Source organism: Diabrotica virgifera, chromosome 9 (genome assembly GCF_917563875.1).
Source record: "Diabrotica virgifera virgifera chromosome 9, PGI_DIABVI_V3a".
In the NCBI taxonomy this organism is placed as follows: Eukaryota; Metazoa; Arthropoda; class Insecta; order Coleoptera; family Chrysomelidae; genus Diabrotica; species Diabrotica virgifera.
In genome coordinates this window covers 56,147,758-56,166,362 of record NC_065451.1, presented here as the reverse complement: position 1 = coordinate 56,166,362, position 18,605 = coordinate 56,147,758, and the positions used below count along the sequence as shown (strand labels likewise).

General features: G+C 34.5%; 1 protein-coding gene across 1 annotated transcript in view; it reads right to left on the bottom strand.

The window, feature by feature from the left end:
• The window catches only part of LOC126890957 (dynein axonemal heavy chain 1), a 148,409-nt gene that overhangs the window by 103,014 nt on the left and 26,790 nt on the right, over positions 1 to 18,605 (bottom strand). Inside the window, exon 4 of the mRNA XM_050660132.1 lies at positions 6,133 to 6,480. Coding sequence (XP_050516089.1) covers positions 6,133 to 6,480 — 348 coding nt within the window. The remainder of the gene's footprint in view (positions 1 to 6,132; positions 6,481 to 18,605) is intronic.

Genomic DNA, 18,605 nt, shown 5'->3' with positions numbered 1-18,605 from the left:
CCTCAAGCAAAGTTTTTGTACTTACATGAACCCAGGAAGGAGTTAATACGACCAACCTAAGTAATCATTATTTTGTGATGTCTGCGTAAATAAATTATTTATGCAGACACCACAAAACAATAAGTATGTATTGTTTATTAGAAAAAAGTAGACGCAATATTTTTGAGTATTTTTTGGTTTTCTGGTAATTTTTAGGTATTTAACTTTTAAACATTATTTGGTTCTAAGGCGGTACGAAGTTTGCCTGGTCAGCTAGGTAATACTAAAAAAATATTCTTGGACTAGTTTGGCAAAGACTAAAAAGTATAAATCATTAATTTATGAATTTTAGATTGTAAGAAAAAAGCGTCCACATGGAACTAGTGGAAGAAGGTCTGAAAACACTTGAGATTACCAATTGGAGGAACAAAGCAAGGAACAGAACAGAATGGCGGAAAATCTTAGAACAAGCCAGGAGCCAAAAAGGGTTGTCGAGCTACTGATGATGATGATGAAGAAAAAATCGTCAGCTGCATTATGTAGGTACATGGCAAAAAATGTTAGCTGGCCAAGTGAACGTGACAGAAAAATACGGAAATCCCGTATCATTTTTTCTTCATCATCATCATCAGTAGCTCGACAACCCTTTTTGGCTCCTGGCTTGTTCTAAGATTTTCCGCCATTCTGTTCTGTTCCTTGCTTTGTTCCTCCAATTGGTAATCTCAAGTGTTTTCAGACCTTCTTCCACTTGTTCCACGTGGACGCTTTTTTCTTACAATCTAAAATTCATAAATTAATGATTTATACTTTTTAGTCTTTGCCAAACTAGTCCAAGAATATTTTTTTAGTATTACCTAGCTGACCAGGCAAACTTCGTACCGCCTTAGAACCAAATAATGTTTAAAAGTTAAATACCTAAAAATTACCAGAAAGCCAAAAAATACTCAAAAATATTGCGTCTACTTTTTTCTAATAAACAATACATACTTATTGTTTTGTGGTTTCTGCGTAAATAATTTATTTACGCAGACATCACAAAATAATGATTACTTAGGTTGGTCGTATTAACTCCTTCCTGGGTTCATGTAAGTACAAAAACTTTGCTTGAGGTCATTATATGATTAAATGCATAGTTTACGATTCTATAAGGGACATACAGACAAAAATTCATTTTTATAATATATTATAGAGAACAGGGAAATAATTAGATTGCTATTAAAAATGGGGGTTGGTGATAGAAAAGTGAAAAATTAGGGTTGTATGTATTTTTTGGTTTTACATCACATAAAAATATGCAAAAAACAGTTTGTCTAAAAAGATAAAAAAATGTCAGGAGGGGGGTGGGGTGGGGAGGCCAACCCCCTTTTTCACTTAGATTGGTCGTACTAACTCAGGAAGCTTCAGGGGTTCATGTACAGTAATTTTGCTTATTAAGGTGAATCATAATATTTATGATCAGATGTATATATTATGCTATTTCATAAGTTCTATGCATAATTCTATAAAAGACATACTGATTTTTTTATATTGTCTCGTATAAATAATAAAAACGTGGTATTATAAAAATAAATATCTTTCAAAATAAAATGTCAATTTAAAAAACAAAAAGAATTTTCCGCGCCAGGATTTGAACCCCGATCTCTTGAGTGAAAGGTAGGCGCCAAGTAAGCAAGTCCATTAAATGTTCTGAGTAACGTATATAAATATTTGACATTTAAGCTGTAGCGTTGGTCCATCAACTTTCATGTTTTACCTTTTCTTGACTAATATCCCCGGTTTTGAGCCAGCTGACACATCATTTGTTAATAAGCTTTGGAGCACCTATCTAAATAATAAGAAACCAGCCATGCTAAAATGCTCCGGTAAAATTTGACACTACCTCCCTGGCTATTATGTTAACCTTTGACAAACGGATAGCAGAACACAAAATGGCTTTCAACAATAGAAAAACAGACACTTCTACATACGACTTCATCTTCTAGATCATAATCATTATTTTAACGAAGAGTTTCAAATTCTGCATATTCAAAATAAAGGCCTTAAGCTATCTTTATTAGAATCTATGGAAATTAATAAATTGAAAAATACAGATATAATTCCGAATGACCTACTCGAGACAAACAACCCCCCACTCCTCAACCTCTTCAGTTAAAGACTTTAAAAAGGCAAACACATAGTAAACGAAATCATTTGAGAAAGGCACTCCGCTGAAACAGATGTAGTCACATAGTTATAATAAATTTTGTGGAAGTATAGAAAATAAACGTTTTCAGTGTTTTATTGTTAGTAACAGTTATGTTTAAAATTTACACGTTTCTTAAGATATCTCTAGGGATGGGAAAAACCTACTGGTTTAAACCTAAAACCGGTTTTTTTACGTCGCAATAACCGGTTTTACCGGTTGTTTTTTTGTCCCGGTTATAACCAGTTTTTTTCTTTTTAAAGTAAAACCGGTTATTAGGTATTTACGGTGTTTAGGATTAGGTTAGGTATTATTTTGGATCCCAATCATAATTATTATTCTCAAGTAATTATTCCAAACAAAACCATAATTCAAATTATATTTTATGTTATAAAATACAGAAGCAAATTGAAAGTGCAATCTCACATCAGCCAGAAACAATTATTAAGTTTTATTATAATATTTCCTGGAAAAGGTATTTGTAATCATAATATTTACAGAAGAAGTGATCTGGTTGAATTAGACGCAAACATCATCTATTTTTCACGCTTAACTCTTGACATTGAAAGTGGGTGAATGACTTTTTCTGATTACCAAAAATAATGCTCTTACTATGAATATCGAATTACTGATTACGAATACGAATCTCCAAGAATTTCGCTACGTTTTCAAAACGATACACTCATACAGGAAGTATTAAATGAGTTAAAATGTACCTATTCTACAAACATACAAACGTGTTAAAAGTAATACATGTTCTTTCGATAGTACTAATTTTGATCATAGTGATATCGAGTCGAATGGACTTCGAGTCGAATGGACTATCGCAAACTAAAGTGTATTGTAAATGTAACTTTGTAACCTATTGGATTAAAAAAACCGAAAACCGGTTTTTCCAAAAACCGGTTTTTTGGCCGGTTATAACCGCCAGGTTAAACCGTAAGCAAAAAACCGGTATAACCGAAAACCGGTGTTTTGTCAAAAACTGCCATCCCTAGATATCTAGAGATAGAAAAAAGTTATCGACATGCGGTTTTCGCTGTTCTGTTGCTAATTTGTTCTAATTTTGTAATATAGGATTAAAAATGCATACTTGTATTTAATATTTTCCAAAGAAAACTAGATTCCTGAAAAAAATTAAATAACGCCCCCTAGCTGGCATTTTACTTATTAGGCTGTTTCTAAATTATAACAGTTACATTAACGAAAAGGAGCTGTTTTCAACAAGTCCAATTTTGCAAAATTCGATTTAGCAGAATCGGACTTACAGCGATTTTTTCATAACAAGGTTTCCACTCACCCCCACCTCTTATTTGCAAAGGTAGACTTAAACTTGTGCAATTAAATATAAGCAGAATTTTATGAAGAATACGATGATCGGATTTCCAGTGCTCTTTTATTGGGCAAATTTTGTAATATTTGGTTTTTTTAATTTCTGACATTCAATTACGCCCTCTAGCGGTGGACCTACAATTATGAAAATAATTTCCAGGCTTTTCTCGAGGCAACTTTTGTTATAATTTTTTTCTCAAAGCTGTACTATAAACGGTTCCTGAGATATGGCCGAGAGCCATTCTTATTGGGATACCCGATACATCATATTTGTGAGAAAATAAATAACGTCTAAAGACCTAGGATCTTCGATAACGGCTATTCGTAATAGTGTTTACTTATATTTTCAACGAAAATTGTATTTTCGTTTATAAATATGCCAAGTATGTCCGTTCGTTTGTGAGCTGCCAGCCATGCAATAATTGGAGCCGATCTACCGATGGATACCCATGTAGATTTTTCTCCTGAATCCAAACCTGAAAACGGCATTTCGATATCTCTAACCCTCTTCCAGCTAGATAACCGACCTCAAATTCGAAGATTGTGACGTCATAATTCCCCAAGTATCTGGCATATCGGTACAGTAATTTAGGGTCGTTTAGCAATTTTGGATAGGTAAATAATTCTACAATGGAGACACTGCTGAAAAACGAATTCAACGTAATAAACTGTACGTAAAATTGCAAATAGAAATTTCCTGGTTCAAATTATCGCGTGGCTTCGGCTGACATCGGCTATAAACACATGTGATCAGGGCCCTCAATTATTGCTATCCTGAGATGCAAGTCTATGTTTCGGCTGACACAAATAAATGTTAAGAGTAAAGTACTTTATTTTTCACAATATTGAAAATTGTTATTATGGAAGGCTTCTACTTAAAAAAAATTGTTTTAAATTTTTCTCAAATTACGAATACCCAACATCGTTTTCATTTGTGACAACTCTTTTATTATTTATTTTATGAAGAAAATGTATTCTTCAAAAAAAGCTCTGCATGGTCTAAAACTTAAGATGCAACCATCATAAAATATATCAAATTTTATCAATTTTATACGAGGTATGTCAAAAAATATGAATTTCGCTCAAGAGTAAAGTAGCTTAATAATTTACAATACCTATTTAAATTAAAAGGATACAATTGCACATTAAAACATAGTTTTTAATTCTAAACAACTCTTCACAATAGTCTAAGAGCTGGGAGCGGATTTTGTGCGTGATAAGTAATATGGAAAAACTATACGGGGATATGTTGAATTAGTTGTATAGATGACTTTCCCCAACGGCCGGAAACCAGAGTGGGGGACGAAGGTAGTTATAAGGGGTCAAAATCGCGGTTTTTATTATTTTTTTTGTGACGCTCATTTGGCTCATGTGACGCTCAAAATTTGGGAATAAGTAGGTCATGACGTAACTAAGTAAAATCTCTAGGGGCGTAACTCTGCGTGGCGTACAAAGGGGTGGGGTAGGGACGAATATAAAAAAATATAAGGGGTTTTTGCAACGTTCTTGATTGAGATAGTGCACCAAAATTTGGGAATAAGTAGACCGTGACATAGCTAAGCAAAATCCTCAGAGCCAAAAACCAAAGTGGAGGACGAAGGTAGTTATAAGGGGTCAAAATCGTGGTTTTTATTATTTTTTTCGTGACGCTCATCATCGAGATAGTGCACCAACATTTTGGAGTAAGTAGGTCATGACGTAACTAAGTAAAATCTCCAGGGGCGGAACGATGCTTGGGGTAAAAAGGGGTGTTAGGCAGGGATAAGTATAAAAATATAAGGGGTTTTTTTGTCGTTCATGATCGAGATAGTGCACCAAAATTTGGGAATAAATAAACCATGACATTACTAAGTAAAATCTCCAGGGGCGGAACGTTGTCTGGGGGCAAATGTTGTGCTGCCCCGCCCCTTTGTTGGCCGCGTAGCGTTCCACCCCTGGAGATTTTACTTAGTTACGTCATAACCTACTTATTCCCAAATTTTGATGCACTTACGTCATAACCTACTTATTCCCAAATTTTGATGCACTATCTCGATCATGAGCGTCACAAAAAAAATAATAAAAACCGAGAATTTGACCCCTTATAACTACCCTCGTCCCCCACTCTGGTTTCCGGCTCTGGGGATTTTACTTAGTTATGTCATGGTCTACTTATTCCCAAATTTTGGTGCATTTTCTCAATCACGAACGTCACAAAAACCCTTTATATTTTTTATATTCACCCCTACCTCCACTCCTTTGTCGACCACGCAGCGTTCCGCCCCTAGAGGTTTTACTTAGTTACGTCATGTCCTACTTATTCCCAAATTTTGATGCTGTATCTCGATCATGAGCGTCACAAAAAAAATAATAAAAACCGCGACTGTGACCCCTTATAACTACCCTCGTCCGCCACTCTGGTTTCCGGCCGTTGGGGAAAGTCATGTACACAACTAGTTCAACATATCCCCGTATAGTTTTTCCATATTACTTATCACGCACAAATTCCGCTTCTATCTCTCCGACTATAAGAGCATTTTTCCATATTCTGAATTTAAATACTTAAATAAATAAAGTTTTCGTTATGATAATGGTCGCATTTTTAGCTTGGTATATTTACACTATTTATTCTAAAGATTACCTATATTAAAATGGCTTACCTTATTAAATTTTCTGTTTCAGCTTTTAGCCTCAACGCCTCTTTCAGCCTGTTAACGAAATTAACTGGATCTTCAGCATAGAACATAATATACAGTCTGTGCAAATTGAAGACTCGTTGATATCCATCTAAAGTCATGACAGTCCAACGTCTGATTCCTGGATTGTAATCGCTCACAGCCACGTTAATCCAGTCGTACATTTCACCCAACACCAAATTTATTCTGCTTCTAGAGGCCAAGTATTCTGTGGACTCCTCGTTAGGTGGAGGAGCTGGTACAAATGCTATAGCCGGCAGAGCATGGTGGACGTTGTCGATGACACCGTGTTCCAGCCAGTTTTCAGGGGTTCTTAAAATATTTAAAATAATAATTTTAGCTGAGTGCTTTAAGCACAAATACACACACCGGCAAAATTAGCCGAACACCTTAAAAATGGGACATGTTTGATGTCTCGAATTTCCTAAACCAGTGGTTCGATTTGAGTGATTCTTTTATTATGTTATAGCCTTATTATTTAAGAATATCGTTGTGATGATATTGTTGCTAGACAGGTAAATATCATTTTATACCGGGTGTACCAATCATACTGTGTTTTTTGCTTAAAGTTTGGAACAACCTGTGGAATATTCTAGCATATGTAAAATATTAAAATTAAAACTCGACAGTAGAGTTGGGCTTTCTTAACATTCTCCTTTTCGATTCATTTACTTATATGGGATAATAAAAAGTTATGTGCGTTAACAACTATCCACGTTTTTCATCAATAAATCCTCATAGTAGGGGAGGAAAGTAGGCTAAATTTGCAGTTACTCGAGCGTTATGGGGACCTATTGGATTGTGAAGAGTACGTGCTAAAACCAGAAAAAGGTTAAGTTAAATTTTCCATATGGTGGGGGACTATTCATTTTTTAATTTAATTTTCCATTTGAAACAATCGTTTTTTTTTTCGATTATAGCGCGATCTATCCATAATTCGAAAAAATGTGTCGAATAAAAGTTGCTTTTTTTTACGTAAAGAATCCAAATCTGCAATAAAAGTCGGGAGCTCCTATTTAAGATTTTAAATTAAATCCCCCACCCCCACCTCCGTGGGGCTCGTGTTTGGTGCCATTCGATAAATTTTTCAAAAATGTTGAATACGTGTATTTTGCAGTTTTTCGATCTGATGTTCATTTTTCGTCGATGTTGTATATAAAATTTGTAAAAAAACATTCAAAAATAAATACTGAATATTACAACGCATATGCGCTCAGCGTTTGACATTAAAACCCCCTCGAAGCTAGTTCAGCTGAAATCCACAGGAGGTCGTCATTGTGACATCGCTTACATCGCTTATTAATTTATTTATTTAATACATCTATTGAATTACTTTAGGCTTGTTTATTAAACTAAGCAGATAATAATGGTAGGGGAGCCCAAGCGGGGATTTTTGGAGTTACTCGAGCGCGTTAGATTATCACATGGGTAGAAACCTTGTACCCTGTAAATATATCTATTATATTGGTTCTTAACACCGGGGAATTGATTAAGGGGGACCGAAAAAAAATCTATTCATAGAAAAGCTCGAAATCGTCAGATTAAGTGCATGCAAAATAGTGTATATTTCAAAAATCTGACGATTTGAGCGGGGCGTAAAAATATGGGTGAGTCACAAAGTTTCACAAAAAAAAGCGAATATTTCGCGAAATAAACGTCAGATCGAAAAACAAAAAAATACGTGGGTGTTTCAATATTTTTCAAAAATCTATCGAATATTACTAAACACGTCACCCCACGTAGAGGGGTGGGGGTAAATTAAAAATTTTAAATACGATATTTCGCGAAATGAACATCAGATCGTAAAACTGTAACGTACATGTATTCACTATTTTTCAAAAATCTATCGAATGGCACCAAACACGTCCCCCCATGGAGGTGGGGTGGGGGGTTACTTTAAAATTTTAAATAGGAGCCCCCAATTTTTATTGCAGATTTGGATTCTTGACGTAAAGATAAGCAACTTTTATTCGCAACATTTTTTCCAATTATGGATAGATGGCGCTATAATCTGGATGACAACTGCACTGGGATGGTTTGGGTATAAACATAAACGGGCAATATCTGAATCACTTACGATATGCTGATGATATTGTATTAATAGCAGAAAGAAGTGAAGAATTATAAAGAATGATGGAAGAAGTAGATAGAGAATCGACAAAGATAGGACTGAAGATGAATTACAGTAAAACAAAAACCATGACCAATCAACAAGAAGAACTAGTAATTACAGTGGCACACACAAGAATAGAACAAGTAAAGGAATATATATATCTAGGACAAATCACTAGATTAAATAGAGAAAATCAGACCGAAGAAATAAAGAGAAGAATAAGGTTGGCCTGGGCATCATTCGGAAAACTGTCTTATATTCTAAAGAACAGAAAATACCCGCAATACCTAAAAACAAAAGTCTTCAATCAATGTATACTCCCTGTTTTAATATATGGCTCTCAGACATGGACGTTTACAAAAGAGAATATGGAAAAATAGCAAAGACAGAAAGAGCCATGGAAAGACTAATGCTGAACATTAAATTATCAGACAGAAAAAGAAACGAATGGATCCGTAACAAAACAAAAGTGAAAGACGTCTCTACCCAAGTAGCAAAGCTTAAATGGAAGTTCGCCGGACACACCCTCGGCAGAAGGATGAAAGATGGACTAAGATGGTAATACATGGAGACCAAATAAATAAGAATGAATAAGCCCAATGACTAAAAGTACCGCCAACTTACATTATTATGCTTCCAATTGGATTTCTCCTTTTTTTTTTTTCAAAAAGATATATTGATTTTTTAATCGTAACTTTTTTATTTTTTATCGTAGGAAGTTTTGTAAAACCTAATTTTGTAGGCTTTTACAATATCTAAAAGGCTATTAATATTAAATCTTTTTGTAATCCTCAATCGCAAAAAGAGGTGACTTTTAGAGGGATGGTAAAGGTGGTTTTTGCATGTTATTACAAGCTTTAATTGTCAATAGCTCACTCAGTTTTTAACGTAGAAAATTTTTTTATAAACTGTGTTCTTGGAAATTAAACAAGCTACAATTTCATATTTAAACACTTTTTTATATCTCTGATGCTAATCTTGCTATTCTGAAGAAAAATCCATTTTTTTCCAAACTACAAAAATTCGTTATTCACTTTAAACTCCATTTTTTTAAAAACTAATCATTCTAAGCCGATCAAACTTCTAGAACCTATTAAAAATACATAAATAAAAAAGACCAAACAAGGTTAATGACTAATTTTAATTAGGGTGGTGATTAGGGTGTTGCTTGCGATCTCTTTTTCGATGAAAAAAATGTGGACTGACGTTCTTTTCATTACAAGTCACTTAATTTTTAAGCTAGAGACTTCTTTTTAATTTCGTGATAAATAATTTTAAGTACTTTAAATTAATTTGAATAAGTTGTCTTCGAAAAATGCATAGTTTTCCAGTCTTTTGACTTTAAATCTAGAATATTTAGCATTTGACGAAGAAAAGCCAACATATAATAAAGTATAGCTCGATTACTATTGGTCTTAAAGAAAATTTAAAAAAACGGTTTTATTTATTTTTTATAAAGGTACATTTTTGTTAGACAAAGTTGTTTTGATAAAACGAAAACTTTTGGAGTTATTAGCAGAAAACTGATTAAAAACATTGATTTTTTCAATATAAACCTAACACTTTCGATAGCGAATAAATCTAAAACTATCAATTTTAGCAAATAAATGTATAGAACGTTTTTTGCTTAGAATGAACGTTTTTATCACCTTTTGCAATTATAATATAATAAAAAATGGCAACCACCCCCATAGTAAAAGCGCCTTTCGGCATGATATAGATTTTGATCCTTCGACTATCCACTACTTATTTTCAAATTTTCAAGCAAATCGATCCGTTCTGTAAAAATTGCGAGGTTTTGTCCTATTTTAAGCTTCATTACTTGGACTAGTAATGATCAGTACTATCAGAAGCCGTAAAGGTAGGACTTAAATTTTTAAGATTTTTGGGAGTTTTGGGGACGAGAACGACCCTAAATGGGAAGGGCCGTAAAATCCACACCCTTGGACCAAAATGGAGAGTTGACATATGGACGAGTGAGTTTTTTCCTAAACTTTAAGATGGGATTTGGTCCAATTTTCAATTCAGTCAGATTTAGAAAATCGAAAATTTCGTGTATATATAGTGTCGCTTGTAGGTGTATTGTTGTTGGGGTTGTGCGCCACTGACGAGAACTGCCGTTCTCTGGTAATATTTTGACTACGGTTTAAAATAGGATGTGCGATATATTCTTTCGATGATATCGATACCGATAATATTGATATCGATCCGAATGAAGTATCGCAAGCTAAAGTGCAATGTAAATGTGACATTGTAGAGGGGTAGAGGTAATGGATTTTGACAATAGCTGTGAGTCAGGCCGATGCAGTACTCAAGTTTACGCGTTATTTGCAAAGTATCTTGTCAAAATCCATTACCTCTAACCTATTGCTTATTAGATATTGATTAAAAAAACCGAACAACGAGTTTTGGAATAACCGGTTTTTTGACTAGTTATAACCGCCAGATTAAACCGTAAGAAAAAAACCGGTATAACCGAAAACCGGTGTTTTGTCAAAAACCGCCATCCCTAGGCCATAGCCGCAGAACCAACTGCGATTTGGTGAATGCGCAATGAGATTTAACCTGGGCGCATCCACCAAAATTTAAGGTTCGCTCTGGTCAATTTTTGAGCTTTTTATATAGTTCAGAGAAATAAGGAAAAAAATATCCTGTTGGTGAGACAACCCCCTCCAGGCCGAAACAAATTTTTTTTGAGGAGTGTGGACATCTATAATAATAACCTATATGTTTCCTGCAGCTGATTTTGATGATACACATAGTTATAAACAAATGAAGATCAAAAAACGGTAAATTTTCGCTTCTTTCGTTTATTACCAAAAAGTAAACTTCTAAATCGTATAAAAAACTATAAAAAAACTTCATTATGGCGTTCGCTGAATATGTCTATAGTTATTGATTGCTTAGAAAATTGCAAAGTAAATCATAAATTTTGAGTTTTTATAAATATTCATAAATTATGTGAAAACTAACTTATAACCTTCTTATTTCACGCACTTCTGAGACTTCTGGTGGTAAAATCCTACCCTGAATTTCAAAGCAATTGGTCAAATACTTAGTTTAAAAGTTATTTGTTTTTCCCAAATTAATTTTTTTTGTCACACTATCTATAAGCCAGAAAATGATGAAGTTACAGTAATACTTTGGATAGTTTATAAAAGAAGAAGATTTACATTAATAATTTAATTTAAAAAATGACAAAAACAATTCTAAATATTGCAAAATTATTTTGCAAGAGCATGTGAATTAAAAAAAAATGGGAGGCTAACTTCGTCCCTAATTTCCATAGGACATTTGTTTTTCTGTCTAAATGTGTATAAAATTCAGTCTTTCTAAATATGAAAAATTAATTTTTTAACGGGCAACGGTTAAAAAGTTCTAATTGTTTATAAGTAAGCAAAAAATCGACAAGTTTTTGCAAAATAATTTTACACTGTTTAAAATTACTTTTTGTCATTTTTTTAAGTTAAATTAATAGTATAAATGTTCTTCTTTCACAAACTGTCCGAAGTATTACTGTGACCTATAATTTTCTGACTTATATTGTTGCAAAAGAAATGAATTTGGGAAAAACAAATTGAATAACTTTTAGCCTATTTGACCAATTGCTTTAAAATTTAAAATATAATTTAAGCATAAGTGGTTTCAGCATTCCGTGTAATAAGAGGGTTCTAACTTAATTTTTACATAAGTTATGAACATTTATAAAATCTCAAAATTTATGACTTACTTTGCAATTTTCTAAGCAACAAATAAAGATAGACATATTTAGCGAACGCCATATTGAAGTTTTTTATATGATTTATGAGCTTCTTATTCTCAAATTTGTTTAGAATGCTTCACTTTTTAGAATAGAAGAAAAAAGCGAAAATTTACCGTTTTTTGATCTTCATTTATTTATAACTATGTATATTATCACAATCGGCTGCGGGAAACATATAGGTTATTAATGTCCATACTATTCAAAAAATTTGGTTTCGACCTGGAGCGGGGTGTGTCACGATAAAAATCTTATTTCTCTATCTGGACTAATATTGACGGCTCGTAGGTTCGTGACGTTTAAAACGTTGTTGGAAAGTGGAAGGGTAAAGAATAACATCTTAGTAAAAATGTTTCAATATATCTATTTACTGGCATCCTACAACCTCCGCCGCGTCCAGCATTGCGATCTTTACCTTTTTCGGTCGGTCCATTCCTCGTCATTTCTGGCTCTATCTCTATTATTCCTGTGATTATTTCTCTCCATTCTAATACTGGTCTTCCTCTACTTTTTCTACTCCATGGAACATACAGTCACTGGCACAAAATTCTGTCACCAAAAAATTTTTAAATTTGACAATTTATAACTTTATTATTTGAACTCCGATTTTCAAGATTCTTACACCAGGTTGTAGGTACATTCATCCATATCGTACCTAAAAATTTGTCTTGCAAGGCATTATACAGGGGTAAATTGAAGCGTTGTATTTACTCTTAACTTTAAAAAATTCTGTGGAAAAATGGAATAGCTGATTTTGTTTCATAGTCTTGTCATATTATCCCGGAGGTATCACTAAAATTTTGTTTTTTAAATTATCCGAATATCTCTTTTCTTGTAAGAGCTGTACCATTTTTTGTAAATAAAAACACTGATTGACACATAAAATGGAGGTTGGATTGATAAGATTAGAATGGCCCGCATGCAGCCCAGATCTCAATCCTAGGCCTCCAGAAAATTTGGTACAGTTATGACCCTGGTAGAGGTATATCGGGTTATTCCCCAGGCAGGGATAACACATATTTATTCGATGCCAAACAGATTGCCAGCAGTCGTTGCTGCAAGAGGTGAATATACCAGCTATTGAATTGCTTTATTTTGTTGTTAATTTTGAATTTTTTTTTGTTAATTTTAGTGAGTTTGATAGTTATTATTAAATAAACCTTTAAAGCCTTGTTTTTATTGCAGCTCTTACAAGTGAAGAGATATTCGGATATTTCAAACAACAAAATCTTAGTGATACCTCCGGTATAACACAAAAGCAGTGTGAAAAAAAATGAACCCACCAATTTTTGCACAGAATTTTTTAAAATTAGCAGGAAAAACAACGCTTCCATTGACCCCCGTATAATAACAGCTAAGCAAAAATGTTTTGTTACCGTAATAATAACAAACGACACCAATACATGTACCTACAAACTGATGCAAGAATCTTGAAAATAGAAGTAAAAATAATAAAGTTACAGATTGTCAAACTTAATCAAAAATTTTGGGTGGCGGAATTTTGTTCCGGTGAGTGTAGTTTAAGGCCTTTTTTGGCCATCGTTCGTCTTTCATTCGCATTACAGTTTATCCCAAACCCTTCTTTTAGTGCGACATCAATTTTAACATAATTTAAGGTTTTAAGAATGTCGCGAATCACTGCATGAAATTTTAGTTAAATCTGGTAGGATATTTATGTTTATACAGGGTGTCCAGATACTCTACCGACAAACGAAGACATAATATTCCTCAGATAATTTTAAGACAATTTAAACCAATTCATCATCATCATTCCCTTTACCTTATCCCTATGCGTGGTCGGCTTCCCTAATTGCATTTCTCCACATAATTCTATCTTGGGTCATATCAATATTAATCCCCTTCACCAACATGTCCTGCCTAATCGTCTCCCCCCAGGTCTTCTTTGGTCTTCCTCTCCTACTCCTTCCAGGAATCTGCACTTCAGCTATTCTTCGTATTGGGTGATTAACGTCTCGACGTTGAACATGACCAAACTATCTTAACCTATGCTCTCTCTCTGGACTTTCCCTAATATACTCATTTTTAATTTTATCCTTCTTTGTCACTCCACTCATCCATCTAAGCATTTCATTTCCGCCACATGCATTCGTTGTTCCTCTTTATTTTTCACTGCTCAATATTCAGTTCCATACATCATAGCCGGTCTTATGGCTGTTTTATAGAATTTTCCCGTCAGCTTCATTGGAATATTTCTGTCACACAACATACCACTCGCTTTTTTCCACTTCATCCATCCAGCCCTAATTCTACTGCATGCATCTCCATATATTTCTTCATTACTCTTTAATACCATCCTAGTTACTTAAAACTATTGCTTTTCACAATCATTTCACCATCCAAAGATACCATTTTGTTTGTAGTAACTCCATCTTTAAATGAACATTCCAAATACTCTGTTTTTGTCCCACTAAGTTTTAAACCATTTTCCTCCAGAGCTTGTCTCCACTGTTCCAGTTTTTGTTCTAAGTCTCATTCAATATTTCCTATTAACACTACATCATCAGCATACATTAGGCATCATGGACTGCTACCCTGTAGTTTCGCTGTTATCTGGTCCAAAACTAATGAGAATAAATAAGGACTAAGCACCGAGCCTCGGTGCAATCCTAATTTCGCCTGAAATTTATCAGTCTCTCCACACCTGTAGTAACACTAGTCGTTACTCTCTCATACATATCTCTCACAATCTTTACATATTCGCCAGGTACTCCTTTCTTAATAACTCTCCATAAACCATTTCTAGAGGGATTAGACAGGGCTGTATTCTTTCGCCACTGCTTTTCTACCTGTACTCTCTCTTCAATCCTGACCCACCGGAGGGAGTGTAGTGGTCGACGTGATATCGTGTATTGTCCGTCTCCAAAGATCTCTGTCTCTGGTCATTTCTTTAACTCATGCATAGGTCTTTTGCATATTCCCGTAATTTGATCAATCCATCTTGTTGGGTATCTTCCTCGCGATCTCCGGCCTTCCACCTTTCCTTGTATAATGAGTCTTTCCGTGTTTTCTGTATTTGCTCTCATAACATGTCCAAAGTATTTTAATTGTTGGAGATGGACTTTTCATAAAAATAAGAAAGCTCTTAAGCAACCGCAACCTAAGCGTTAACCTCCGATGGCGCACCACGAAATGCTACGTACTCTCTACGCTACTTTACGGAGTAGAAGGGTGGACGTTAACAGCAGCAACTATAAAGAAGTTAGCGGCTCTAGAAATGTGGCTGTATCGACGCATACTGAGAATATCTTGGACAGACAGAGTGACCAACACAGAGGTATTGAGACGAATGGGTAAAGAGGTGGAATTGTTAACAAGTGTTAAAAGGAGGAAAGCGTCATACCTGGGCCATGTGTTCCGTAATGTACAGTCTGCTACAGCTTATCGTGGAAGGCAAGATTGAAGGTAGAAGAGGTTTGAGCACAAAGAAGAAATCCTGGCTGAGAAACTTGAGAGAATGGTTTCAAATACCAGAAGCTGCGAACATAATACATGCGGCACAAAACAGAGAAACCTATCGTTTGATGGTCGTCAACCTCCGGTAGAAGACGGCACATAAAGAAGAAGACTCCTTTCTTATTGAGTGCCCACCACAGAATCTCTCGAAGAACTCTATCATATGCTTTCTGAAGATCAATGAATACCATATGAGCGTTGGTCTCTTTATTCCTGTATTTTTCCATCAGTTGTCTTACAATGAAAATTGCATCTGTTGTTGATCTGCCCTGCATAAAGCCAAATTGATTATCGGATATTTCGGTTTCTTCACGTATCCGTCTATCAATATTACTCTCTCCCATATTTTCATGGTCTGGCTAAGTAGTTTTAGAGCCCTGTAGTTTGTACATTGTTGTATGTCTCTCTTGTTTTTGTAGACAGGTACTAATATGCTGCTTCTCCATTCGTCTGGCATTTGCCTAACTTCCATAATTCTATTAAATAGACCTGCTAGCCAACTTATTCCTGTCTCTTCCAATGCTCTTACTTTCCCAGGAATATCATCTGGTCGGACTGCTTTTCCTTTCTTTATTTTTTGAAGGCTCCAAAGCTCCAAGGCTTCTTTATCTTTTGAAGGAACCAAATACCTTGGCATACATCGAGATAAAACAGTAACATGGAGAAGACGCATATTCACCAAAAGAAAGCAACTTGGACTCAAACTTCAACAAATGTACTGGATTCTGGCCAGACATTCAAGACTGTCAATTGAAAATAAATTAGTGGTATACAAAGCCATACTTAAACCCATATGGACCTATGGCATACAGTTATGGGGCTCAGCCAGCAACTCTAACTTGGAAATCATACAACGTTTTCAAAATAAGGCATTAAGAACCATAGTAAACGCTCCATGGTACGTCCCCAACGCAATAATAGGCAGAGACCTGAAAGTTCCTACTTAGTATCAAAGAAGAAATCAGCAAATACAGTGACAAGTATGAAAAAAGACTTAGTGCGCATCGAAATGATTTCGCGAGTGAATTATTAAACACGGAGGGTGAAGTTCGCAGACTGAAGCGTTATAAACCAATTGACTTACCAAATAGATTTTAGATAAATTAGAACTATTTTAAGTGTTACTTTATTTTACTAGTATGTAGTACTATCTATACATTTGTTGATAATTTAGAAAGGAAAGTTTTCATTGGAATTCTTACCTACATATCATAGCCTAAGAAAGTCATAACTTTAACTTATTATTCCTAACGGAACAGATTGTTAAATAAATTGGAGTAATAAAAAAACATATCAACTGTAACTAGTATCATATGCAGATGATCTAGTCATCATAGCGAAGACGAAGATGACACTTATAAAAGTAGTTGAAAAATTAAATAAGGAAGCGAAGAGAATAGGGCTACAGATAAACCAGCACAAAGCAAAATACATAACGATAGGACTGGACAATACAACAACTCAGAAAAATGTCTAATAACACAGAACCATAAATTTGAAATTGTATCCACCTTTAGTTTAGCTACTTGGGACTAACAATAGGGAAAACCGGCAAAGAGAGAATTGAGGAAAGAATTCGAAAAGGAAAAAAACATATATTATGGAATAAATAGAAATCTGCTGAAAAGCAAGACTCAGTAAGAGAACAAAGATGAACCTATATAAGACTTTAATATGACCTTTTATACTCTGGGCTAATTAGCAAAATATAAGGAAATAGTTATTTTCCTAACAAGTGCAGAGAGTCATACTTTTCTGCACGCGACTGCAGTTTGCCGAACGACGCGAAGCGGGAGTTCGGCAAGCAGTCGAGTGCGGAAAAGAGACTTTCTGCAAGAGTTAGGATAAATAATTTTTCTACGAGTCTTTAAAAAATGACCAAATCTTAATAAATTAATTTAATTAATATGAAAATACATACACAAATTAATTCTTCTGTATTCGTCTCTGTCTTGTTTTTCATTTGTGTTTATGGATCGCTTCCACATTTCTTTCTTCTTTTTACAGCTTGCTTTATTTTCTTATTCCACCATCCAGTTATTTTATTATTTTTCCCATTCTTTCTTATTCCACATACTTGTTATGCAGTGTTCCATAACGTGTCTCTCAATGTTTTCCATCTCTCTTCCATATTCCATATTTCCTCATTTCTCGAGGATATACTATGTAGTCAATTATGCTTCTCGCATTTCTTTCTTCTGCTACGTATGTATATTTTTCGTTTCTCGGTTAATACCAGAAAGAATTACCTATTAGCATGTCATTTATTTGGCAGAAACTTATCATTCATCTACCATTTCTATTTATCCTCTCTTCTCCATACCTTCCCAAGCAGCCTAATGCCATATTTTCATCATTTCCTATTCGTGCATTTCAGTCTCCTAGTAAAATGATGTTTTTAATTTCCTCTTGTATCTCATCAATAAGTTTCTGTATCTCATCATAGAATAGTTCTGTTTTTTCATGCTCTGTTCCTTCTACCGTATGTATTGATAACAAATGAGAAAATTATTTATTGTACAAAATAAAAATATTTTGTAGAAATAAACTTCACAAAATTTTATGAGATTAGTAGACACTATGGAAAAAATAGCAAAGACAGAAAGAGCCATGGAAAGACAAATGCTGAACATTAAATTATCAGACAGGAAAAGAAACGAATGGATCCGAAACAAAACAAAAGTGAAAGACGTCTCTACCCAAGTAGCAAAGCTTAAATAGAAGTTCGCCGGACACACCCTACGGCAGAAGGATGAAAGATGGACTAAGATGATAATACATTGGAGACCATGGAACTACAAACGAAAAAGGGGAAGGCTACAGATGCGATGGTCAGATGACCTGAAGAAACACACTGGGTCAAAATGGATGCAAATTGCCCAAGATAGAGAGGCATGGAAGAAGGAAGAGGAGGCCTATATCCAAGGATGGATGTTTAGGGCTGATTATATAGATAGTAGACACTCCCAATATTTCTAATAATTCTTCTTTTTTTAATGAAAGATTAAGTTGATTTTAGCAGTTAATAGTGTGAGGTAGGAATTTTTGTGTTGTATGTTTCCTATTCCGAATGTGTCAAATTAAATCTCG